Source organism: Paramisgurnus dabryanus, chromosome 24, assembly GCF_030506205.2.
Source record: "Paramisgurnus dabryanus chromosome 24, PD_genome_1.1, whole genome shotgun sequence".
In the NCBI taxonomy this organism is placed as follows: domain Eukaryota; kingdom Metazoa; phylum Chordata; class Actinopteri; order Cypriniformes; family Cobitidae; genus Paramisgurnus; species Paramisgurnus dabryanus.
The window spans coordinates 11,442,001-11,469,200 of NC_133360.1; the positions used below are offsets into that span (position 1 = coordinate 11,442,001).

Below are 27,200 nucleotides of genomic sequence, written 5' to 3' on the forward strand. Positions count from 1 at the left end.
TCCATATGACATTTGTACATCTAAATTGCGTTTACTTTTTATTTAAATTATCAATTATTTGTTTTATTTTAATCAATACATTTTTGACCTTATCCATTTTAATTTTGGGTGGTGGGTGGCCGCCGCCATGGTCTGGTGCCCAGGATGCAGGGGGGGTTTCCTCCGCGACAGGCAACGTGAGAAAAATACGACGCAGGGGAAGTTGCGGGCCGAGCAGCGCATCTCTGGCCGCGTGCGCTTCGGTTTTGGCAAGTGTCTGTTCCAGTCTGTTCCAAACACGGTCAGGCGCTCTCCAAGGAAGAGAGAGAGCAAACAGAGTTAGACAACGAGAGGGAGTGAAAAAGTTGGCTGCCAAATCGAATCACCCCATCTTTTTTTTTTTTTGGTAACGTTTTACTGCCAAGATCATAGAGACTTTCTATTTTCACTCATTCTGAGGGAGAAGGAAAGGGGGGTCGGAGACACGGCCTCCCTACCCACAGGGTTACGGTTCGGTGTCGGTGGCTAGCCAAGCGCACACTCCGTGCCACGAAAGGCGCGAATGTTACCCACTATTTATTTATGCGGTGTGGATTTGTTTACCTAAATGCAACGGAGCATTGCACCGTTATGTTTACATGCAATGTTGATGGTTTGTGTGCTAAGAAATACAAAAGATCTGTATTGAGAACGCTAATGGACCTTAGTAGGTGCCATGTTTCATTTGCGAATAAAAACAAGGCTTAGGTCATATCTAATACTTACAACACTATTTTTTTGAAAGATATTTTTAGATTTGATAGATAGATAGATAGATAGATAGATAGATAGATAGATAGATAGATAGATAGATAGATAGATAGATAGATAGATAGATAGATAGATAGATGGAGTATTGAAAAAAATCCAGACACCTTCTCCACTTTCACCCCACTGTCAGCATGATGACTATAGCAAGCAATGACACCTCCGTGTCAGCTAGAGACAGACTACCTGGCTGCAGGCGGAGGTTGTTGTGGAGACAGGTGTGTCCACCATCCTGACAGCACACGAACACCCAGCATGCACATCGCACGTCTCCTTTCCATCTGCAGCTGGAGCCTGTCAGCTGGACTCTTGGAGAGCGATGAATTGCAGCACGCTGCTACATATGCACATAGGCTCTGTTTCCCTTCAATCTGCTCCCGTCCTAGACACAAAGACAGGATCCCACGGTACTCACTGAGATTAGATCTCTGACAAATGACAGTCAAACTGACAACACTTTTTTCGGATTCAGTACGGCATCCTCAGACACAAGTCCAGGAAATCAGGCCTGACAGAGGTCGAACAACACACATGGGCTCGCAGGCAGGCATAACAATGCCATGCCGGTAGTACCTATTGTGTTCCACTCCTGGACCGCAGGGGCCACATGGAGTATATTTTTGAAAGATCCCTTTTTATCGGAGCAAAGGCGAATGTTTCTACCTGTGCCGTCGTACATGTTCAAGCTCAAGACAAAGACAGGATGTGTCTGCGGCTCGCGGAAGTAGGCATCGTGGCAATCTGCTTTTTCGATCTTTTTGTTTGGACATATGATGATTAGTTGGAAACGGTAAACTGTTAGGAAGGCATGCACATGCTTTTGTTTCCTTGCTGTTTCCTTGATGCTTGCTGAATGGCTTTATTCGTGTATTTGAATATATATTTCTATTTTTCGTGTTGCGAACGCTCTCTCCCCCTTATATTCCCTTTGAGGAATCCGTGCTCGCACAGACACTTGACCCGCTCTCTGTCTTTCTGTTTCTCCACATCAGGGCTACAGGAGGTCGCAGTACACATTAGATCCCTGACAGCTTCAGCTTTTCTTTCACTGCCCAACTATTTAGAGAGAAAGAGAGAACCGGAGAGAGTAAATTGAAAGTGGCCCCAGGGCTGTATATTTCACCATATCCCGGGGGAATTCTGGGATTCTGATTCTCTCTCTCCTATCCTGGGAAAAGGCCAAGAACTTTTCTCCTCCTCCTCCTCCTCCTCAGCTTGCCTTTCCTGCCTTTTCCTAGAAACTGCAGTTCATATCATGGGAGTCGAAAAGCTCGAGTAACAGTCAGAAAGAGGATTTGCCTACAGGCCAGGGAATTGGTCTTTTCCCAAAGAGAAGCTGCAGGCATTACGAAATAGGTTCTCAATAGTCTACTTTTTCTCCTTTTACACATCGTTTTTCTGGCTGGAGCAATTTGACAGACACAGCTTAACAACAGCCAGAATACAGTTTTCATAACGTACAATTGATACCTATTGTTCGGTTGCCAGGTAATCATTGAACGCCACAACAAATTTCCTTTAAGTGCATTTTTGGGTCTTAAGTAGGTATGATAATCAACATTAAAATCAGGGTGCAGAAATGTCATGCATCCAGACTACATCACAGCTTAGGGGTGGGCGATATGATTAATTTATCATGATAACGATATTTTTAAAAAGGTTTTTATATTAGAAGCTTCATAATTCTCATAAAAACGTATACATGCATACAAAGGAAGATATAAACAAACTAAATTCAAGCTTACTAAAGATAAACACTTAACGTTCATTTTCAAAACTGTGCTACTCACCGAGTGGTTTGTGGTGTTCGTTGATGATTAAAAACAAATATATTGGCGCAATGTATGATTTCAATCCGTGTTATTGTGGAACTATTTTTTCAGATACCTCACAACCGCGTATATACTTCCGCTCTATATTTGAGTCTGAAGCGTTAGCACACTCCCGACCACTTGATGGTGACAACCACTTTGCCATACAGTACGCTCGGTGTCTAGCGTATAGATAGTCACAATCGAGCTCAACTTCAAACCTAAAGCTGGTCACTGAGCCATCAAATATGGGAAAAATTTATTCTGAGAGAAACCGAGCGAAAAACTACAACCACATGTAAACAGACCCTTTTCTGTTTCCCGGCGGCGGAGTGATATATCAGCGAGCAATGATTCTTCCAAGAGAAGTCAATGGAATTTTACAAAATGCCAAATAAAACACGACAGAAACTGTATTTCGCTACACAACTTGTTTTTAATCATCAACGAACACCACGAACCACTCGTGAGTAGCACAGTTTTGAAAATGAACGTTAAGTGTTGTTTTAATGACATGTTTGTGCATGGCCCATTGACGTCCATTCTGAAACAGTCAAGAGACGCTTCTAAACGAGTCAAAAACTCAAGACACGACCCATTGTCAAAATTTCAGTGTCCATCACTGTAATTCATCCAAAACAAACCAGAAATGAGACTCAAAGTGTTAAATACCGGAATTATCCTTTAAGACCAAAAATGCTCACGACAGCATGCGCATATAGCACTGTTGTTTGTGTTTGAACAGCTTAAAATCACTTTTTTAAAAAAACTGCGGTGCTTAAATACGTGTACAAACGTTACGTTTTCGTGACCGCGCGCACAGCAACATGACGTGGGCGCGTAACCTCGATAGAAACGAAAGTCCAAAATCTCTAATGGTTTATCTTACCTACTGGTTTATCGCCCACCCCATCACAGCCCTATTACTAGTCTGGCATTTGTGCCACCGGCATCAAAAAAGTAACTTTGTGAACTCCCAGCTTGTCATTTCAAGAATAATTTTATTTTTAATAATTTGTACATTTTGAAAAGCTCTTTGAAAAGTGTAATCCAAGATGACAAGAAAAATAAAAATCATTTAACTAAAATAATTGACTTTTACAAAACAAAATGACAATTTCACACCAGTGTTTATGTGTATTAGCCTACCAACACCCTAACAACAAAATGACATAAAATGACAAGTGAATTTGGCAGATGCTTTTGTCCAAAGCGGCTTTGTTGTACAGTGTATACATTATATCAATAATTGTGCTCCTCGGGATCGAACCCACAACTTTTGTGCTGCAATGAACACAATGCTGTACCACTGAACTGCAGGAACACATCAGTTATCAGTTAAAGGGAAAGTTCACCCAAAAATGAAAAATCTGCCATCATTTACTCACTCTCATGTTGTTACAAACCTGTATACATTTCATTGTTCTGATGAAAACGGATGAAGATATTTTGAGGAATGTACACGTATTCTTTTTTCCTACTATGGAAGTGAATGGGGACGAATCCATGAACGGTTTGGTAACAAACATTTCTCAAAATATCTTATTTTTTGTTTATCAGAACAACAGAATTTATACAGGTTTGTAACAATATGAGAGTTAGTAAATGATGACAGACTTTTCATTTTTGGGTGAACTATCCCTTTAATTCCTCTGTGCACTTTTTGCAGTTTTATTGGCGAATTCTTAGAAACGCTTATGAGGTTTCATTTTGGATGCTTGTGAGACAGCTGTCTATGTGGATAATTTGCATCAGAGCTATTGACTTCCCATTGCTGGCTTCTCATTACACCTCTCTTATGCTGTCTTGCCTAATAATGATATCTTGTTCCCAATGTCCCCGCCAGTCCAGGGGGGACGTGGACTTAGGAATGTCCCTCTTTTGTCTCGTAGTAACGGTAACTCGGCAATGCAGACAGCTTCTCTTACAGCACCAGCACACAAGAGCTGATTTACAAGTTCAAGTAAGGAGACGTGGCATTCCTTTGAGACCGTTGATCTTCAACCAATGCTCACTGATAGCTGCTGCAGACGTGGTCTGGTTCAGCTGTATGTTTGCAGAGGGAAATAGCTAGACACGAGAAGAATTGAGACTCGTGTAGTGTTTTATTGCTTTTTGCCAGATTGCACTTGTTGGTTTACTGTACCGCAGTGATCCCATAATGTCATCGCTGGGCGACCACAAAGCGGATTCTGCTCGTTTTTACACACCCCTTTCTGTTCATGAGCTCCGGCACATCAGACTTGCACAGAGAGGCTCCCGAACTTGGTGCGTTTCTTACGAGTGCCTTCCGTATTTCTCAAAAGCAATGAAACAAAACAGAAGAACAAGAAACACGCCCGTATTACTATTCAAAATCCAGACAGGATCAGTAAACACTGGCCGTAACACTATCCCTCCCGTCTCGCTTTGTAAACAGCGGTGTAAACAAGCGACGCTCCACGAGAGAAGAAAAACGGCGCAGGCCCGGGCAACGGGCTGATTTGTGGAAGAGAAGCAGAAGGGTCCTGTCTAAACACTGCCTCTTATTAAATACGGTGTGACGTAAAAGAGAAGGGGGAAAGGTCGGGGTTACTCAAACATCGCACACGGGCAGCGGCCTAACGGAAACAAATAGTTTTCTCCACCTTCTCACTCAGAACAACGAGAATCAGTCCTTAAAGGTCCGTTTTTTTCTGTGTTTTTGAAGCTTTGATTGTGTTTACAGTGCGCAATATAGCGTGTGTTCATGTGTAAAAAAATGCGGTATTTTTCACACACTTTGTAAACCGCTGTTTCACTGTCCTCAAAACGGACTGATGTCTTCATTGTTCTATGAAGTTCCTCCTTCAAAAATACTAAAGTTTGAAAAATGGGATCAGAAAGAACATGACCCTAGGACTGTTTTGGTATTCGTATAGCCCTTGATGTACACCGATGTATCAGAATAAGAAAAGCCGCTAAACGCCACTTCTATCAAAAATGAGATGATGATTTTAACCGAATGCTCTCGGCACGCATTATGGTGCGTTTACACGCTTCACTTTTAATGGGTGACGTCATGCGTTGCCGAACTGAATTGTGGATCCGGCAGTGTCGTTGCTCGTGCCGGAAGTTGAACATTTCTCAACTTTTCAAGCTGCAACACGTGCGTCAGCCAATCAGATCGCCTTATGCAAATAACAGCCAGTTACGTTTATGAAAGACCGGAGCATGTGTTGCAGGTACTGTGATTGGCTGTTGGCCACGCTTCAGACAAGCCTTCCATCAAGCATTAACGCTTTCCCCCCGTGTGAATATATACCGTTATACAGTCATTAAATACTTTGGCGTCAAATCCGCGTAAAACCGGCCTTGGGCCATTCAGAAATATACTAGTCCATTAAAGGGGGCATGGCACGAAAATCTGACTTTTTCCATGTTTAAGTGCTATAATTGGGTCTCCAGTGCTTCTATCAACCTAGAAAATGTGAAAAAGATCAACCCAGTAACTTAGTTTTGGTAAACCATTCTCTACAAGCACATGAAAAAATAGATCGTTGAAATTTGGCTCTCCTTATGATGTCATAAGGAGCTCTTATTATAATAATACCGCCCCTTAATCTGCACTATCCAACCAAAGCACTGCCATTTAGGGCAGAGAAAAGCACAATTGAGTTTTAATTGCAACAAAGCACCATCATTGTGATCAGTGTTTGGATTTCATCAGCTTATTTGCATTTTAAATGACACACCCAAAATGGCATATTTTTGCACACACCTACAAAGTGACAATTTTAACATGTTATAATAAATTATTTATATGGTATTTTGAGCTAAAACTTCACATATGTGCTCTTCTGGGAACACCAAAGATTTATTTGACATCTTAAAAAAGTCTTGTGCCATGGCCCCTTTAAGAGTCTGATCAAAAATGCACATTTACAAGAAAACTTGTTTTGCATCTGAGCTTTTCGAATGTTACGTGACCCCACCTGCATTTTCAGTGAACTCATTGGCCAAGAATTCCCCTTTAATTTCTAATGCTTTTTTCTTTAACTTTTCCTCTGAATTTTATGTCACAATGCTAATCAACATGTTCTCCATCTGCCTTGTGACTCATCGCATTTTCCAGAATTTATTTCCTTTTTATGTAATACACATCACAGCCAAAATATGCTGTTCTCCAAAGACATTTTTGTAGCCTTAGCGATTATTCGGTCCGAAGCGCTTTCCGCCGGAGTTCCTCGAAAAGTCTGGCCTCAAGTGTGACTACACAGGAATTCCAGAATAAACCTCTTGGCTTTTCAGCACCCACCATCTCATAATGTCTTTCGACCTAAAAAGAAAAGGTAAAAAAAAATCAGGGGGACGATACTTGTGGAAACAATGCTCCAATCCCTGGAGCTTCACCTTCTATTGATACTCCAGAAAGGCCCGATTGTATTTCTAAATTAAGTTTCTGCCTCCTTTTATGGGCCTTCGTGTTCCTGAGCCCACTGTGTAAAAGGCCTTTTGAAAGCAGGGTTTTAACACACAATTGGATTACAGCAAAGCACTTGGTGAGAAGGCAGCGGGTTGGGACGGACGACCTGCGAGAAGTACAGATGGTTTAGCGCATGCATAATGAAACAGACCAGGCGGTGTGCATGTGCCCCCCCTTCCCAAAGCCTTTAGCCTGGCCTGGGAGAGGAAGAGTTGGAGAGGGAGATGAGATGAGAGAGAGGGAGGCAGGCCAGGGGGTATAACACTCGAACCCAACCTGCCTGCCGCAGCAAGTCGGTCCTAATGATCTAATTAGGTAATCACCTCACCGACTAATTCACAGAGTGCCATGACATTACATTCGTTCCTACTAGTGTGTGTGTGTGTGCGATCGGGCCGTGCTCGGTGAAAGCTTGTTACACTTGTTTTACAACCTACATATACTTTTCAAGTAGCTACAGCTTTGGTGAACGAACCCAAGATGTTTTAATTCGTAACTTTTTCCGTAACTTTTCCAATTCATAACAAAAATCGGTTATTGAGCTAGTACATACAAATTCCGTGTTTACAACTGTAAGCTTTTAATAATATACAATATATGTTTTTTATGTTATTGATTTATGTTTTAAAGGAAAACACCACAGTTTTTCAATATTTTACTATGTTCTTACCTCAGCTTAGACAAATGAATACATACCTATCTTTTTTCAGTGGGTGCACCTAAACTTTGTACAGCGCGTCGTGAATGTGTTAGCATTTAGCCTAGCCCCATTCATTCCTTAGGATCCAAAGAGGGAGGAATTTAGAAGCGACCAAACACTTCCATGTTTTTCCAATTTAAAGACTGTTACATGAGTAGTTACGTATGGTGGCACAAAACAAAATGTGGCGATTTTTTTAAGCGGATAAAAAATGAGAATTATATTGTATGGCGGAAAAACACTTAATTTGCAGCACTTCGACCTCGGGTGCAGTAATATTGATGGATTTACGTTTTATTTTGTGCCACCATACTTACTCTTGTAATTACTCATGTAACAGTCTTTAAATAGGGAAAACATGGAAGTGTTAGGTGGCTTCTAAATTCATCCCTGTTTGGATCCTAAGGAATGAATGGGGCTAGGCTAAATGCTAACACACTCACGACACGCTGTACAAATATGTGTGCACGCATTGAATAAAGATACTTATGTATTAATTAATCAAGTTGAGGTAAGAACATAGTAAAATATTGAAAAACGGTGGTGTTTTCCTTTAAATGCTGTCTGGTTTAATTTCACGTAAACATAAGTACGTAAACTCACTTGCAGTTTTATGTTTCAAACATAGATGGCGACATATAGGCAAAAGTTACGAATTGCAGCTTTAATTGGCAACCTTGTTAGCAGTAACTTAACAATACTAGATGATCTTCAGGAAGGAAGCTTATTACCTCAGCGGCGAGGAATGTACGTCATGCATCCGTATGCGCCGCCATCGATTGTTCAATAATGAATTCTGTTGTCGAATCGAGGCGGAATAACACTTTTACTTAGTCACTCCAGGTTTCTTTCATTCACCCACACCCAAGCGGCGTTTTTGTCTTTTTGATGGTGTGAGAACAAAATTACACATAGGCAGAGACTATCCCGGCCTTGTCTTTCAGACCCTATCCCAAAGAGTGGCTTGTTATGCACTTGTATAGAGGATTTAGGACTCGTGAATAGCCCTGTTTGTGCACGGTATTTAGTTGTTTGTTGTTTAGTGTCTTTTTGTGTTGTTTATTTCAGACGGGAATTTTTTTGTCCCCTTCACTCTCTAAGGGCCCTCGACAGGGGGTAAATGCAGATGTGACACACAGAGTCTGGGTCTCACGCCTCATTTGCATATTTAATTAGCAATGGGCGCTGTGAGAGTGCACTTGGTCTGTAGAGGGCAACTGGGAGAGTGTGTGAAAGTCTCGGCGTACACACACCCACCCAGCGCCCGGTCTCGGCCCCCTTGTCGCGCTTTCACATATCTCTGGGCTGTTGCCGGGGTGGGCATACGTGTTACCGGCCCACCCTTCAGATTGCCTTTGTTTTAAACTGTTGATGCAGACGGCAACGCTGAGCTGAATGCAAACAAGGCCCTAAATTGTTTACTTTGTCTAGGAGCAGATGAAGGGGTTGGCCAAACTTTCCTTCTGGTTTCTGGTGCGGGGAACGTCTTTATTTCATTTAGACATTCAATTTTTGGTCTCAATTAAATGCATTTCTATGTAAAATATATCAACTTAATTAGTCTACCCAAAAATGAAAATTCTGTCATCATTTACTCACTCTCATGTTGTTACAAATCTGTATAAATATCTTTGTTCTTATAAGCACAATCAGAGTCTCCATTGACTCCCATAGTATTCTTTTTCCTACTATGGATATCAATGGGGCCTCTGATCAGTTTGGTTAGAAACATTTTTCAAAATATCTTTCTTTGTGTTTATCAGAACAAAGAAATGTATACAGGTTTGTAACAACATGATAATGAGTAAATGATGACAGAATTTTCATTTTTGGGTGAACTATCCCTTTAATGTATTGAAGCCTATATGCTTTATGCTTGATTTATTCTGATATGTTTAAGGAAAACACCACCGTTTTTTTATATTTTACTATGTTCTTACCTCAACTTTATATCTTTTTTCAATACGTGCACTTTTAATCTTTGTACAGCGTTTCGTAATTGTGTTAGCATTTAACCTAGCCCCATTCATTCCTATGGCTCCAAACTAAAGTTTTATTTTGTGCCACCATACTTACTCGTGTAACTACTCATGCAACAGTCTTTAAATAGGGAAAACATGGAAGTGTTTTGTGGCTTCTAAATTCATCCCTGTTTGGATCCTAAGGAATGAATGGGGCTAGGCTAAATGCTAACACATTCATGACGCGCTGTACAAAGATTAAGTGCACGCATTGAACAAAGATAAGTATGTATTAATTCGTCAAAGTTGAGGTAAGAACATAATCAAATATCAAAAAACGGTGGTGTTTTCCTTTAATACCTTGAAAACGTAAGTGATACTCAAAGCGTTATGAACGAAACCTTACTTCATGTTGCTTCACATCACAGTACATTGTTAAACACTGATGTATTCCAAACAAGCACTGTTTTAATCCATATATGGCCCAAAATGATATTAGGAAAACGTCTGACTGCTATGTTGGTGGATGCCATGAATCAGAATCTGCTCGCAAATTCACCAGCGCTGTTTTTAAGGGATATAAGTAATATTTCTCCCCACTATTTTATCTACACTGGGAAATCAATACTTACCCCATCGTCTAAATCATCCTAAAGGATATGGTTTTTGGCTCTTTTTAGCTGTAGCAGAAGAGATAAAGAGACGGCGTCGGGTCCGGGGAGAATTTCACGAAAGTTCCCCCCGAACGTCTAGGCGAGAATCATCGCCATCACGGCTAATGGCACAGTTAAAGAGCACTTCTTGGGAGAAATCTGGGCCCATCAAATTTATAGGGCTTTTTTATGCAGCGCACCCAGGTCCGATGGCTTTCTCTCCAGACTTATTTCCATAAGTGCCTCGGCTGCAAATAGCACACTCGGTGTGAATTCACAGGCCGAACCTCGCTGCTGGTCTGACCTACCGAGCCGCGTGCCAAAAGGACGTTGGCTGGAGTACAATCATCTATTCGGATAACTTCCTTTTACTTTTGAGTACTGACGTGGGATGCAATTTACAATTTGCATTTTATTAAATATATGTGAGTTAAAGTCTCATAATCTAATTTTAAGATTAGGAGCATTAAAGTTGGATTGGTTAACATAAATAATATTAAAAATATCAAGGTTATATTGTCGCCACATTATGTAGGATACCAAAATGAACCTTTGGCTTGCTTGTACTGTATGATGTTTGCACTATCCTGATATACAGTAGTGTCTTGCCGTCTACTATAGCAGCAGTCAGCTTGGAAAGTCATTTCTTATGCTGAATCCTGCAGCGTACACACGCAAGAGTAGGGTTACACCTGCACGCCTGCAGCCAGACTGCATGGTCAGCAACCCTGGTGTTGATTCCTACTGACTTCTGACTAGAAGTTTGTCATCTGCGACCTGAGCTTTACAAATGGTGGCAATGCAATAAGCAGTCTGCGATGTGCTTTTCTGTGTTATAAAACCAATGTCTCACTTTCTCTCTCTCTCTCTCTCTTTCTCTGCAGAAACAGGGCAGTCTGACAGTCCGAATCAGCCCAGTGATAGTGACATCAAAGACCAGCCTGAAAACGGTGAGTTTTTATATTGGCACACATCTGCTGTATGTACATTGGCTCCCTCAAACAAAATAAAAATCCTTGCAGTTATACTTCAACCAAATATCAAAAGTACCCCATGATTTACTCACACTCAATCTTTCATACAAACACATTTGGAGTTATTTTAGTAAATGTCCTTGCTCTTCCAACCTTATAATGGGAGAAAACAGGGATCGGTGAATAAATTCTGACTTTTAAGTCCAAAAAGTGCATTCATCCTTCACAGAAGTAATCCACGCGGCTCCAATGGGTTTAAAAAGATGTTTTGCGGGTAATCGATGCGATATTGTAAAAAAAATCCATATTTTAAACTTTATAAGCGATTATAACTAGCTTCCGTCAACATTGGGTCTCATTAACTAAGCATGCGTACGTACAAATTTGTGCGGAAGATGTGCGTAGTACGGATGTTTTCACAAACAAATCGTGATTCAACAAAAACTTTCGTATTAAAATGTCTTCTAAATGTACGCAAAAATTCAAGAAAACCTAAAACCACTCGTACGCAATAATCACGTACACTAAAATCAAATACTAGGCTATAATTATAATATGTATGATGTTGATATATAAAATGTTCATGATTATATTTGATATTATTATATTTTCTGTATTATATATTATTATACATGATCTATATTATTAAATACATTATATTATACATTATTATAGTCTACTTAAATCTTCATGCTTTCCTTCCTCACTTTTTAAAGGTGCAGTGTGTAAATTTTAGCGGGCATCTAGTGGTGAGGTTGTGAATTGCAACCAGTGGCTCAGTCCACTGCCCTTCCCTCGCTTTTGAAATGCATAGAGAAGTTACAGAAGCCACCACCAAAACAATTTAATTGACAGAGACAACTTAGTAAAAAACTTAGTTTGTCCGTTAAGAGTTTCTGTAGAAACATGGCGGCACAAAATGGCAAAATGTCTCATTCTAAGGTAATAAAAACATAACAGTTCATCAAAAAAAGGTCTTTATACACCCCTGATAATATAGTTTGTATATTATTTTGCATTTCTGTCAAGAGATCCTTTTAAAAATTACACACTGCACCTTTAAATCTTAAATATGAAAGCGTCTGCATAATGCCTAATGTAAACGTCATGTAAATGTAATGAGAAGTCCAAACGTCAATCACTTGATCTCCTGTCTGTTTTATTTTAGATACAGAAGCGTCTCTGTCATATTAATTAAATGTCATATTTGTTAACGCATCCAGTACTTCTTTAATATTACTCAGGTCGGTGAACAGCACTGGCTTCCTCCAGCGACAGCAAAACCTCCCAAACAATATTAAATATGATCTTGGATTTCTTTTCGAGCTCTTTGCTTCTATGACAAACTGCTCTAAAATTATCTGTGGACTAAAACTATTTGCAAAACCCTTATATGGAGCTGGTTTGGGCGTGTTTTATGCAAATTACCAAACTCATGCACGTGGCCACTTGTGTAGAACGCTCCAAATTCACTAACGTAAGAACAAGTATAAGAACAAACTCATGTGCGTATGCACCTGTTGTGAATTAGACAGAAAGTTTTCGTGAGAAGTTCAAGTGTGCGTATAAATACGAAAAACATACGCAATTATTAGTGAATGAGACCCAATGTCATCTTGGAGTCATGCAATTTACGAGAGTAACTGTGCAACGTACCCATGTCAACGAATGCTCACTACGCTAAACCTTTCGCGCGAACCCAAGCTAGTTATTACAGTTTGTAAAGTTTGAAATCTGGATATTTTTCTTACAAAATCACATCGATTACTCAAAGAAGACCTTTATTAACCCCTTGGAGTCGTGTGGATTACCTCTGTGAAGGATGGATGCACTGTTTTAGGGTTTAAAGTCAGAAGTTGTTCCCTGATCCCTGTTTTCTACCATTATAAAGCTTGGAAAAGCAGGTATATTAACTAAAATAACTCCAAATATGTATCTCAGATTGCTTGAGGGTGAGATATTTTGATATTTGGCTGGAGTACCCCCTTGAGCACTTAAAAAATATTACCCAGGTTTCCAAAGCCATGGCATAGCAGTTGGCACATGTGCAAATTGAGCTTATGCAGAAGACTGTATTCAGGTCAGTCCATATCTGTTGCTCTTAAAGGAAAACTACACCATTTTTCAATATTTTACTATGTTCTTACCTCAACTTAGTTGAATTAATACATACCTTTCTTTTTTCAATGCATGCACTTTTAATCTTTGTACAGCGCTTCGTGAATGTGTTAGCATTTAGCCTAGCCCCATTCATTCCTATGGCTCCAAACAAAAGTTTTTTTTTGTGCCCCCATACTTACTCGTGTAACTACTCATGTAACAGTCTTTAAATAGGGAAAACATGGAAGTGTTTGGTGGTTTCTAAATTCATCCCTGTTTGGATCCTAAGGAATGAATGGGGCTAGGCTAAATGCTAACACATTCACAAGGCACTGTACAAAGATTAAAAGTGCACGCATTAAAAATGATAGGGATGTATTAATTTGTCTAAGTTGAGCTAATAACATGGTAAAATATAGAAGAATTGTGGTGTTTTCCTTTAACACAGAATAGTTTGGTATCTGCTTACAAATTAATAGCAGAAAATAAAAAAGTCTTTGCAAACTCACTATCAGTTTTCAAAAACAACGACAGTGTTTGAATGATAAAAGTCGCTTGTTTATGTAAGTTAAACAGAAAATGATGTCGAAAAGTCCCAGTTTCTCTCTCCCAGAGCTCGGTTACATGTGTATCTCTCAACACTGGATTATAAGGCATATTTTGAAGATTATCGCAGATGTGCACGGTGGAGCCTGAGCTATTATTTCCACGCCCTTGTGTGTGACACCAACATCGCCCTGTTTACTCAGATTAGTGGATATGGATAGACGAGCGTGTTCATTATTCTCATCCTGCATGTAGCTGATATTATCTTTTCATCTGCCTTTCTCTCTCTCTCTCTCTCTCTCTCAATGAACTGAAGATCACCCCTAATTTCTGCCGTCGGTGCAGATGCTACACATAATCACTCCGCTAGTTCCTTTGTTTTTGCCATATTTTCTCTCCCTTACAAATGCTGTCCATCTGGTATCTGTATCTTTCGGTCATGATATAGATTATTTATTTTCATCCAAATTCAGATTTGTTGAAATGGTTGATTTATTAAAACTGGTTTATCAAAACACACTAAAACTGGTTTCATATCAGTAGTAACATCCTTCCTGGATCTTTACACCGGCGAGAATCTAAACTTAGATAACCGAATCATAACTGCTGCTTATATACCACCAGACAAAGCCTAAGGCCTTTACTTTGGGTTAAACTTTTATAAAACATTTGCTGTTTACAACAGTGTAAATATGCGACCCTGACTGTGAAATCCAGGCTAAAGTCTCATAATCAAATTTTGAGATGATTTCGCTCATTAATTTCGCATCGATTTCAATCTTTGACATGACCCTACTCAGTCAATATTAACAATATCAAGGTTATATTTTCACAAAAAAATTACTTTAGCCGAGGTTTCAAAAGCAGGAAAATTTCTTTCTTATTGTCTCTCTATTTCTCAGTCTCTCCTCGTCACTGGTGCAGAAAAACACAAGTATTTTCCCCTTCGTGGCTTGTTGTTACTGGTAAACCTTGACCCTTGTGCTCCATGCTACGTGCACTTTCACAAAGCAGGCGGACTTCTTTCTGGGACGGCATGGCCATTGCACAACCCACAGAATAGTAGATAAGGCTAGAGGATATCCTCTTCTCTAATAACTGTACAGAGAAAGTTGTGTGGGGAGGGTGAGGTGGGGCATTTAATCAACACCCAAGGCAGTAAATACAGTTAAACACAGTTGTTTTGTTGTTGTTTGAAAGCGGATGGTCTGTTCTTTCATTTGATATTTTATGTTTATTTAAAGAAGATCATTTTTCTGCAAGGCATTAAACTACAACTGGGTGGCAACTTAAAAAAAACGCTGACGGGGAAAGCATGGAGTTAAGCATGCTTCCAAGCATATTTGATCATCACTTGATTGATATATATAAATGTTAATGTATAAATTAGATTAATCATATTTTCATTGTGTCTTTGCTGCGTCAGTGTCGTTTCAGTCACACTTGATTCTGAGGAACTACTTTGTTTGGCGGAAGAGTAATATTTGTAATAATATAATTACAGCTTATTTGTGTTTTATTTTACAAAATCCCACTAACGTTATGCATATGACTTAATTGTTTTATAAAAGCAATAACCCCCGCGAAGCAGTGGGGTTACAGTATATTTTATAATAGCTAACAACGCCCCTTAGCTGTTATAAAATGCACTGGGAACCCACTGCTTCTTGGGGCTTTTTGCTTTAATATTTTTCACATACCGTACATATTTTTAGCTCCAGATATACTGTTTTCCTGAAACATACTGATTTTGTACAAAACTCAAAGATTTGAAAAGCGCAGTGTCCCTGATTGGCCAGATAATCTGTACGTTGTAATTGGCCTGAATACCTCTGACGTCAGCCGGAAATGTGACGCTCCTTACCATGTTTGAAAGATTTGCTCACAATGCAATGCTAACAGGAGTTAAAGCAACACCAAAGAGTTTTTTTTACCTTGAAATAACGCTTCCAAAACAGTTTCAGTCGTTCATCCACTCTAAACAGGATGAACAGCACTTTCACATTCGCTTTGCAGCCCTCTATCGGCCAAAACCGCACTAAAGAAGTTTCCAAACGTCGGGTAGTGGTCCTGTAGTTCGAGTGAATACTACAAAAACTTGCTTTACGGCAGACCTACAATCCAATCAGAGCCAGCTATGCCTCAGTATTTATGACAGTGGGTAATGGACAATTACGCTTCTAACCTGTAGGGGGAGCAAAGAGCCAAAACTCTTTGGTGTTGCTTTAACTCGCAGGCTGTGAGTCCGAAGCGGGAGGAATTATGATAATGTCGGTGTTTACTACATCATCAATCCCAGGAAGTAAACTGTTGCCCACAATCCATGTGTTTGTTGTACTCCAAGAAAAGAGATTTACGTTAAAGACGATAACTTGCTTCATCATTTACTTTCGGGTTTGTATCGTTTGCATATCGTTAACATGTACTAATACACACTTACACACCAAAGGAAATGTAAAATCATGAATTGGAACATAGGAGCTTTTTGAAGCAGTATCCTCAAAGTGCTTTGGTTTAACTAATTCTTTTAGTTGTTTAACTGCAATTAATGTAGTTTTAACTTAATATTAAATAATAGGGTCTGTTTTAAGGACTATATGAAGATCATTATAAAATCACAAATTCGACCCTGTTCACATTAGGCATGCACCGATACAAAATATCTATGCTGATACTGAAATTTGACTACTTAGAATGACATCTACCGATACCGATAGTTTTGGTTTTATGCCTTGATTTGTGAAATCCTAGAAGTTCAAAGCATACAGACTGCAATAAGTTAGCATTGTGACCCAATTCAAAATAATCACATGGCATGAGTTGCGTTTTTCTGTCCCTTTTGATTGCTAGAATATAATAATAATAATAATAATAATAAGTGTTTTTAACTCTTTCCCCGCCAGGGTTTTAAAAAAAGGTTCAATTTTTTATGATTTTTACAAAAGTTTAATATATAAACATACAATATATCAAATGAAAGAACAGACCCTCTGCTTTAAAAAAAATACATTTTATCCTACCTTAATTTGTATTTCCTCTCAAATATGTGTAGTTTTCTTAGAAAATACCAAATTTTACATTTTTGTAAAAGACTTTTGTTAGAGATCAGATTCAGAACGATGATCAAAACACACACAGAGGTTTTACTGTTTTTGGATCAGTGGATGCTTCATTGTTTTACAAGTCGGGTAAGAGCACCACCTATTGGATAATAGCGGAAAAATGGATTGCCGTAAGAACTCATCATTGGCAGGGAAGTGTTTTCTCTTAATTGACGAGATAACTCGTCAATGGCGGGGAAAGGGTTAAACAATCAGCTGATGTCTAATAGTGGGAAAATTGATTTTATCTGCCAATACCGATAATAGCCCGATACATCGGTGTATCCGTAGGTAAAACTAGGCATGGGCCGGTATGAGATTTTGTCGGTATGATAAAAATACCACGGTTTCGCTGTATTGTGGTTTTTTGAGATTGCAACACTAAAATGTGTTCTTTTCAGACGTATACAAACAACTCTTTAACTGGACACAATACATTTTATTTTTAAGCAACATACATACAACAATAAAGCCTTTAATTTATAATTTTCTTTCAAAAAATATTTTTGTAATATATTTTAACTGGAAATTACATTACTTAATGATGTAATGAATTTTGTGTAAACCCAGCTCATACCTAATGTTAGTTTGACTCTTTAAAACATCGGTATACCTTGAAACCGATAACCGGCCCATGCCTAGTTAAAACACAATACTGGTAAAGGCCTGTTAGTAACATGAACAATTAATCAGTACGACAGACAGAACAGCACTTCTATCTGCAAGGTAAACTTTGACCTTTTTAACAGTTGCCATATTAATTCTTTCGATTCACAACTTGAACTGTCAAAAAATAAAAGCATGACTAAGTGATTTGTGGTGGTGTTTTTGCAAATAGACACACTGTTGTATTTACACTGGTTGTGCAATTGACATCATAAATAATTGATAATATCTCTAGGTTCCTCTTCTAACGTAATAAAGGCACAGATTTAAATTTGCATTGACATTTTAACAAACACCTTCCTTCAACTTAACATCATGCATGTGATTTTCCACCGTATGTTTCTGGTCTTACAATTTCTCGGTCCACATTTTTCCAAAACACACAATCCAATCAGTTCCCTATAGACCAAATCCCACCCCCCTTTACTTTGAGGCGTCCTGTTTCACTAATCTGAAAAATGTCATATTGCTCCAACAATACGGGCTAAGTGTTAAGCACATTGCAAAGATGCTAAAATGTGATTTACTTTCGGTAAACTCAAGCATGTTATTTCTCAACCACCCGAATGCCGTAAAACAAGTTTGTCCCCTCTCCCGAGGCCTGTAAACATGGCACGCTGGAGTTTGAGTCGAGGCAGTCCTCTTGTTGCAGCGCTTAGAGACTCGCTGTGGTCTCGCTGCTGCTGTGAAAGTCGAACCCTAGCCCCTCCCTACAAGTGTGTGTGTGTGCGGATCTACAGTGGACACAGCTGGGAGTGATTATCTGTGTTGAGATATAGAAGTCCTGCCCCTTCCCTCGCCCCTTTCTCCCTATATGAGGCACTCATGGAAATGCCCTTGGTGAACTCAGCGTGCATATGCTCCCTATACTGGAATTCAAGTGACGAAGGTTCCTTCGCTTACTCCTCTCTCACTTTCTTTCTCTCTCTCTCTAAGCTCCATTGCGTCACTCCTCCATTTTCCAAGTAATCGTGGGTCTCGCTTCTACCCCGTGTTATTGTTGTTTCACAGTATGTACAGCTGCGTGGAAACTTTGACTTTTTCGCCTTTCTCACTTTCTCTCGCACCCCCTTCATCTCTTAGGGGGCCGCTATCCTTGTCACTTTCTGTCGTTCCGTGACTCCGTGCCGTATCGCTCATCTTTGCCCTCTATTGTACGTTACCCCCGTGTCTAATACCCCCGAATGAACTCACTCCTTCGCTTAGTCTCGGGGGCATCTGCGCAGGAATGCTCTCCGGCTCTGCAATCTTTTAGCTCATGTCAGCACTTTCTCTTGCAATGAGCCGTAGATATTACCCCTCCCTTTCTCTCTCTCTCTCTCTCTTTCTGTCTCTCTCCATTTTTATTATTTATTATTCTGCTCGTCCACATGCTATACGTCTCCTCATGCAGCCAGTCAAGACTAAACTAATTTCTATTGTTGGTTTTATAGCTCACCAGCCACCGAGCAGCACAGGAAGTCATTTAATAGCTACATCACTTCTTCTTGAGATTTGTCTTGTCACCCTCTTTTTTTTTTTTTTACTAAGAGAAAGAACCCAGATGAGGACGAGCATGGAAATCTCTGGAGCCTTTAAGATTTACTATTAAACGTAAAATGTATTTGTAAAATGACGCATCTGTATCTAAAATAAAAGAGACAGGAGATCAAGTGATTAACGTTTGGACTTATTACATTTAAATAACGTTTACATCAAACAGATTTAAAAAGTAAAGGAAGGAAAGCGTGAAGATTTGTCATTACGCGCATCGTCTTTATATGTTTAGAGAAAATAAGTAGGCTATAATAATATATTATAAAATTAATATAATAATAATAATAATAATATAGATTATGTTTAATAATATATAATACAGAAAATATTATGATATAAAATATTACATTGTCGTACACATTATAATTATAGCCTAGTATTTGACTATAGTGTATGTGATTATTGCATGGTTTTAGGTTTTCTTGAATTTTTGCATACATTTAGAAGACATTTTGATATGAAAGTTTTTGTTGAATCACGATTTGTTTGTGAAAACATCCGTACGCACAAATTTGTTCATGAAATGTGCATACAGATGTTTTAACTAACAAATCATGATCCTACAAAAACTTTCATATTTACATTTATTTTAAATGAATGCAAAAAAGTAAGAACAACTTAGACCACACGTACGCAATAATAAAATATAAATAAAAATATATAAAATATATAACACAGATATATTATAGGGTTCTTTTTCCTTGTTCATGATTATTGCGAACCCTGATGAGGACGACCATGGAAATCTCTAGAGCCTTACTATTAAACGTAAAATTTATTTATTTACATTAATGTATTAACGACGCAAAATTGACATCATTTTCTAATTTCTTGTCGTCATCCTTGTTGATGTTTTTTTATTGCAATTTTTTTTTTTAAAAAGATTAACAGATTGTTCAGGGCAATTGTGATACAATAAAGACATTGGGTTTCATTCACTAAGCGTGCATACTCAAAAATTTGTTTGTGAAATGTACAGACGTTTTAACTAACAAATCATAAATCAACAAAAACGTTCACACTAAAATTTATTTTAAATGTATGCAAAACGTAAAAACAACTTAGACCACATGTGCGTAATAATAAAATATGTAAAATATAAATAAAAACTATATAACAGAGATATATATTATAGACAGTTTCATCGGACGCACGTGCGGTGATGCGATACTCGTATGGTCCGAACTTTACTTCCGGTTTCAGGTTTTTTTAATGGTCTGACTAGTTGCTAAACTGAACTTTTGAACAAATACCTCGTTGAAAAACAAATGTTTTGGTTTCCTATGTAATCTTTGTGTTGTTTATTTTGCTTGTTATATAAATAAACTACCTTTAAAGTACTTTGTTGTTATTTATTAATAGCGGAGTTTACCGGAAGATATGTGTTGACCACGAAAGCCGCTTGTTTATGTTGTTACTTCTGAAACTTTCTATAGGGTTCTTTTTCCATCTTCATGATTTATTGCGTACATGTGGACTAAGTTTCTTAAGTTTTTGCAAACATTTAGAAGAAATTTTAGTGTGAACGTTTTTGTTGATTCATAACTTGTTAGTTAAAACATTTGTGCGTACGCATGCTTCGTGAATGAAACCCAATGTGTTTGATCGTTTTTTTTCTTAGTAGACAAGAAATGTTTCTTAGTTTCCTTTTTTTATAGTAATTGTATCTCAAAACAATTTGTGCTACCAAGACCTAAAGTAGTTACACTTATGTAAAAAAGTTTAGACTCGCCATATCAGCAGCTGCTTACGCAATAAGTTTTTTGGGATATGTAGTCCCATGCCCGTCTCTATGTTTATAGTTTTAAATGGTATCAGTGCTAAGTTTAGGGCTGTTTGGTTAAATATGGGTCAGTCTGAGGTTGATCTGGGCTACTTGAGAAGAAAAGCAGGACCTGGGTCAGCTGTAGTCAACACAATAAACAAGGTAATTATGGTCTGTCTGTGCGGCAGTCAAAATCTAGTTATCTGTTCGAGAAAAAAAGCAAGTTTAAATTTGAGACCACCACATATTATAAACAAACATATATTAAAAACAATTCTTGGGCTCCCTATGCAGATTAAAAATGTGTGTGGCGCACTGGGAGCTTCAGCCCCACTTTAATACTGCACATACTCGAGGGACTAAATCCAGATGTTCTCTACCCTCTTTGTCAATCGAAACACTCCCTACTCCTATCTGCTTTCCCATTGGGACTCCGTGTGTGTGTGTACATTGATTCGAGAGCTCTCGTTCTTTATGATCACAAATCTGTGACAGTTTATCTCATTTTGTCTCCTAGGACACCTCGGCTTCCAGGACAGTTTCGTCACATCGGGCGTCTTCACCGTCTCTGAGCTCGTGCGAGTCTCACAGAGTAAGATCTCTTTTGCTTTTCATCCTTAAAAGTAGTTTTAATTTGTGACCCTCAAATGAAAAACTCTCATTGTCTAATTTTGACATTTGGAGCATCCAAGTTTGAATTCATTCATTGATATCAATCTTTGACATGACCTTACTCTGGTAAGGTGGCTGGGTAGCTTTCCAAGTTGGGTCACTTTTTATGTTTGCATCATTGGTTTTCATCATCAAGTGGATCTCAAAATATAATAGCGGTCAGACTCCCTGGTGTGTTTATATTTGTTAGTAAATACACAAAAAGTCCACAACCTTTAGCCTGGAATTATTCAATGAGGATTGGGTTTTATCAGTTTCAGCCTGGTGTATGATGACCTACAGCAGATTGAGATCACAACCTCTGAAACACATTATTTTAGGTGTCCTAAAGTTGGCCCAAAGGTAGGATGAGGCTAGCGATGAACCAAGGAAATCGTCTCCATCTCCGGGTGCTTTTTTCAGAACAATGAGCTCAATCCGCTATCTCTCCGCTCATTAGAAATCGAAACGGCGAAAATGCAGCAGTCAGCTGAAAGTGTACTTTAGTGCAATGCGGTTGGACTCACAGTACTTGGACTACCCATTGAAGATTGTTATATTTCGGCATGTTGTAGTAGATAACCTTGCATTCGTAAGTTCGTAAATGCTGCACATTTCCAAAAAGATGCGTTTTTTCCGATGTGAGTATTGTCACAACTTGAGGTAATCGAGATTGATAGAGCGATTAGGACGGGGTGCCAACGAAGGACAGCAGACTTTCTCGAGGCGACGGGAGCGTGAAGGGGGGACTAGTAAACGTGACCTTTAAAAATTGCAGACATCCAGGGTGGAGAGTGACAGAGCGCAGCGCGATCCATACGTACCTGTCGATACCCGCTAACAATAGCGATCCAAAGCGCCTGTCAGCACTCACCGGAGCCCTCTGATCAAAGGTGCATTGATCTCAACTCCTCCGTGACCTAATCTCGGGCGAAGGAGAGGGTGTTGTGGGCCTGGGCAAAAAGCCCACCGTGGTCTCACCTCCCAGTCTGCTTCCCTCGCAGTCCCTGCCAACAGGAAGACGGCATCTGGGTAGAGCAAACATTTGGGTGCCACCACATTTTGGCCGCGTGACAGGAGACGGCGGACAGGGGTCAGCGCGAGTTGAGCGCGTACGGGCAATGCGGTAGGACAGTTTTTGTAATGGATCAGGCGTACGTGCAGCGTAGAAGATGATGAATGATATTAGAAGTCTGATAGTATTGTGCTGCATCAGAAGTCTTGGCGTATGATAGTAACGAGATTAAGGAATATGCATAATTGATCCGGCTCTGCGGAGAGATCGGCTTTTATCCTAACATCTGTGACACACTGAGAAGAAAGGCAAGCGTTGGGTGGCATATGCTGGATGTTCAATTCAAATCAAAGTCTTCTCTTTCTTTCTCTCTTTTTCTGCCCCCATCATTCCCTTCTATCCTTTTCACAGTCCAGTGGCTCTTAGTTAGCGGAGGCTGAATGGGTGGGGGTCATGTAAAACATATTTCTCCTGAGTGGCCAATACAGTGCAGATTCACTGATGTATTCATTTAAAGAAGTGCAGGGAGACTGTCATACTTAAACAATCGTTTTCATATTCAATAAAAATCTCCTTAAAACAGGCATTTACTCAACAAGCAAAATGAATACTAAATATAATTGATAACAAAATAAATATGAAGCATATTTAATAACTAAATTTAAAAAAAGTTTTAGTTTTCTTGGATTATTTTTTTCTTGTTTTTTAGCATTAATTTTTTTTAAACTATTTTATGCATAATATATTAATATAATAATAGACATTAATATAATATGCATCTTTTTTATGATATTTTTAAAGATGTTTATACCGTTAAACAAGAGAAACACCTTTTTCATTTTTTTTTAAAGATACAACTTATTTTATTAATTTGCGAATTTAGTAAATCCACTTAAAATGCTGTGTTATTTTCAACCCATCATTGGGTCTTAAAGGCGGGGTGCAGGATATTTAGGGCTGTCTCTTTTGAGAAAAATCAAATTCGAACGGATATCGAATATCATGCAAAGTATCCGAATTTATTAGGCGTGCATAAAAAAAAAAAAACACCGTAATGGAGATTCAGGCACAAACGGAATCCGCGCCCGCAGAATTCCTCGGATTTAATGCCGTCATTGACAAGCACACATATCCCGCGCTTGAGCGCGATATGAAGTGATCTCATTGACAACAAGCACACATACATAGCCTATCCCTTGCGTTTGTGAGTCGTCATTGACAAGTACATTAACCCTGCGAGTGCTGTTTGCTTGACCGTTTTTAATAATAGAGAGCACAAACCATTTGATATTAAATTAAATTTACCGCTGACTTAAGCAGATCTCACTTGACTCTGTCGTCTATGTGACGCGCGACAGTCGGCACATGATCATTTCAAATCGTTTTACAAGACAAATGATGTTGTTGTTGGTGTTGTTTAATATAAAGTTTACATTGCGTTGTAAAATGATGAAATTATCTTCATACGTACTTATTTCATAATGCGAACCTATTAACACAAGCTTTTTTATTCTGGTATAATATTTAAAACTATAAACAATAATATATGTCATTTTATATACAAACTATAATTACATCTTGACATGCACATTAGATTCATGTTGGTCCAATTTGATTCCTCTCTTGCGCGCAGTTGCCGTCGTCGGTCTCACTCTCAGCCGAGGTGTGTAAAAAATGTGCTACACATGGCGTGTTAAAAAACCGGATGGTTTATTTATAGTTCGAATACAGATATTTCACATCATGTTCAAATGCATATTCAAATATCGAATAAAAAGTGACAGCCCTAGTGAAAACACTTTGGAGAAGCGGGTCGGGCAATTACCAAAAAACACTTGTAGCCAATCGACATTAAGGGGCGTATCTACTAACCGACATCGTTGCCTGGGTTGCGTATGTGTGGGGCGGGTCTATCAAAAGAAGGTCCAGATTCTATTGGGGTAGAGGCGTGTTTGTTTAGGTGATTTCAAATGTCAACATTGGCTTTCAGAAACCATGCACCCAGCCTTTAAAGGGACAAACCTAGCCATTGGGTTAAATTAACCCTGAAAATGACCCACAATGAATTTAAATTTTGGGTTGAAACACCAACCTAGGTTAAATTACAACCCAACGGCTTGGGTTCATCCCTTTTTGACCCAACGCTGGCCCACATTTTTAGAGTGTAGTCATTTAGCAGGCACTTATGTGCGAATACACACATATTACAGGAACAATTCCCCCCGGAGCAACCAGCCGTTAAGTACTTTCCTCGGCGGCACAACGGTGATAGCTCAACCTGCTCCCTGTTGCGATCAAACCAGTTCAGATTCCTAGCCGTGACCATTAACCACTAAGCTGCATCACCACAAAGAAAGGCAAAAGTGATTTGTGATGGCCAATCAACAGATGTGATCATGTAACGCTTACATGGAGAATCGCCCATCTGGAGTAATAGCCACTAACAATCACTTCAGTGGAACATTTGGAGATTTCTTCCCCTTTCGTCTCACCCTCTTGCATCAACCTCGCCCCTTCCTTAATGGGCAATACCATCTCAAAAGTTCAACAGTCAGCAAAGCTCACAGATAGCATAAGTCCTCTAACAGGATTGCTCCCTATGGAGTGCCTGTGAATTAAAGTGCTGTATGCATGCACGCTCATGACTTTGGTAGGTTCTTGTGGAAAGCACCGGTTTGTTCAAGTGAAGAGGGTAAGTGCACCAGATTGGAAGATGGGTAGAAGAGGGTAATCTGGTATGGTGAAGTGGCGTACAAATTGCCCTGAGGACTTCCTCCAGGGACTTCTACGTGGAAGATTTATTTAAGCGAACGGGGAAGGGGTCGAGTTCAGCCTGGAAGATGAAAGGTCGTGATATTGAATGGACGACGGGCTGCCTTAGCTCTTCCCTGACTATACACTATGACCTTGGCTTTGTTGCACCCATTACACAATTCAGTGGCAGCCCAATCGAATCTGCTTCTGTCGATCAATATCCTATTAAAGCGCCACACAAAAAAAGAGAGGAAGGGAGAAAGGGAGGGGCTGGCCGGGAGTGGGGAGCGAGAAATGAAAGTCTCCATAAAGTTAGATGCTACAGCTACGTTTTTGTAAATGGAACTCCGCATAATTGGCCAGTCAATACCAGGCTGGGGTAATTTCTGAAATTGGGTCCGCCCTTTCCATATCCTCCCCGGGCCCCCACCTTCCCTGGCTCTCCCACCTACCTCCACCTTCTGAAGTCTCAGTGTGTCCCGTATTCTTAGGAAGAGAGTTTATTTTTTCCCTGCACTATAGATGAATGGAGTGGCACACAATCGCACCCCACAGCTTGGCACACAGTCAAGCTCAGGTGAGCGAGAAGACTTGTATGTGAGCCAGTTCTGCCGTTGCTACCTCCCACTCGAAGCCTCTTCAGGGAAGATTGCAAGGGCCGCAAAAGGAAAAGGGAGAGGATATGAGATTAGGACGAGGTTATTGGTATTAGTCTGCAGGCAGAAATGTTGGCAAGCGGCAGGCAGCGTGGTCCAGGGGCAAAGACACCTGGAAATCCCTAGGTGAAGGCTGAACGCTGGCACGCGCCATTTAGCCATATGACCGAACAGGGGGAGCGGATGAATTATGGAGTAGGAGAGGGGCTGCCATGCCAGTGCCTTCCGCCGCGGCCCTGCCGACACTGTCAGCATGTGCCAGCAGTACCGATGGGGATACGCCCACAGCTTTTGTCAGCACTGTGCCAAAGCCTGCCAGTGGGCAGTGCCATCTGCAATAAAATCCTTAAATCTGATCAGTGCATTTTTTTTTCTTCCATGCAATCAAAACTTGCTTTTCATTGAGCTTTCTGTATACTTAAAAATTTACTTTTAGAAGAGTCTGGGAAAACAAAACCGAAATATTGAAGACAATTTTAAACATTTCTTTTAAACATTACAACCGTTATTCATGGTTGTGACGTTTTTATAGCCTATTGGGTTCAGAATAAGCCTGCCCTAAACTTCTGTTTCAGTAGGAAATAAGTCTGCACACCAATGAAAACTGGTCAGTCGATTTCATGGGGTTTATAAACGGTCACACAAATAGAAAAGGCCAATAACAGACTATAAAAGTAAAATCATTGTTTACTTTTACTTGTCCACGAGTCCATGATTGACATCCTCCTTTTCCACTCCTTGACCTCTCTCAATTGGGCACTGACCTTCAGACTTTACCAGCAAGTGCCTGCTGCTTTTCCCTCCCCATCTGAAAGCTATATGGTGAAGACCGGAGGGTCTAACTCCAGACCTCCATTGTTGGATCTGTGCTGTAGGCCTACAGGGCAGCTGGAATATCCACCCAAGAGCTGATCCAGCACAAAACCCCACCGAAGACCTGTCAAAGCTCACCATCTTCAGACCAGCTTGAGATGAGATCCCATCACGCTATGGCCCTCTCGCTCAATAAAGCAATGAGGAGTAAGACAGGGGGAATGGGGGGTGGACAGACGTCCGGGGTTTTGAAGTTGATTGCTGCTGC

General features: G+C 39.7%; 1 protein-coding gene across 11 annotated transcripts in view; it reads left to right on the forward strand.

Moving 5' to 3' along the window:
- nfia (nuclear factor I/A) overlaps positions 1–27,200 on the forward strand; it is a 170,762-nt gene that overhangs the window by 101,223 nt on the left and 42,339 nt on the right. For all 11 annotated transcript variants that reach the window (XM_065245197.2, XM_065245204.2, XM_065245191.2 and 8 more), the window contains exons 3-4: positions 11,240–11,305; positions 21,561–21,635. In XM_065245197.2, coding sequence (XP_065101269.1) covers positions 11,240–11,305; positions 21,561–21,635 — 141 coding nt within the window. The remainder of the gene's footprint in view (positions 1–11,239; positions 11,306–21,560; positions 21,636–27,200) is intronic.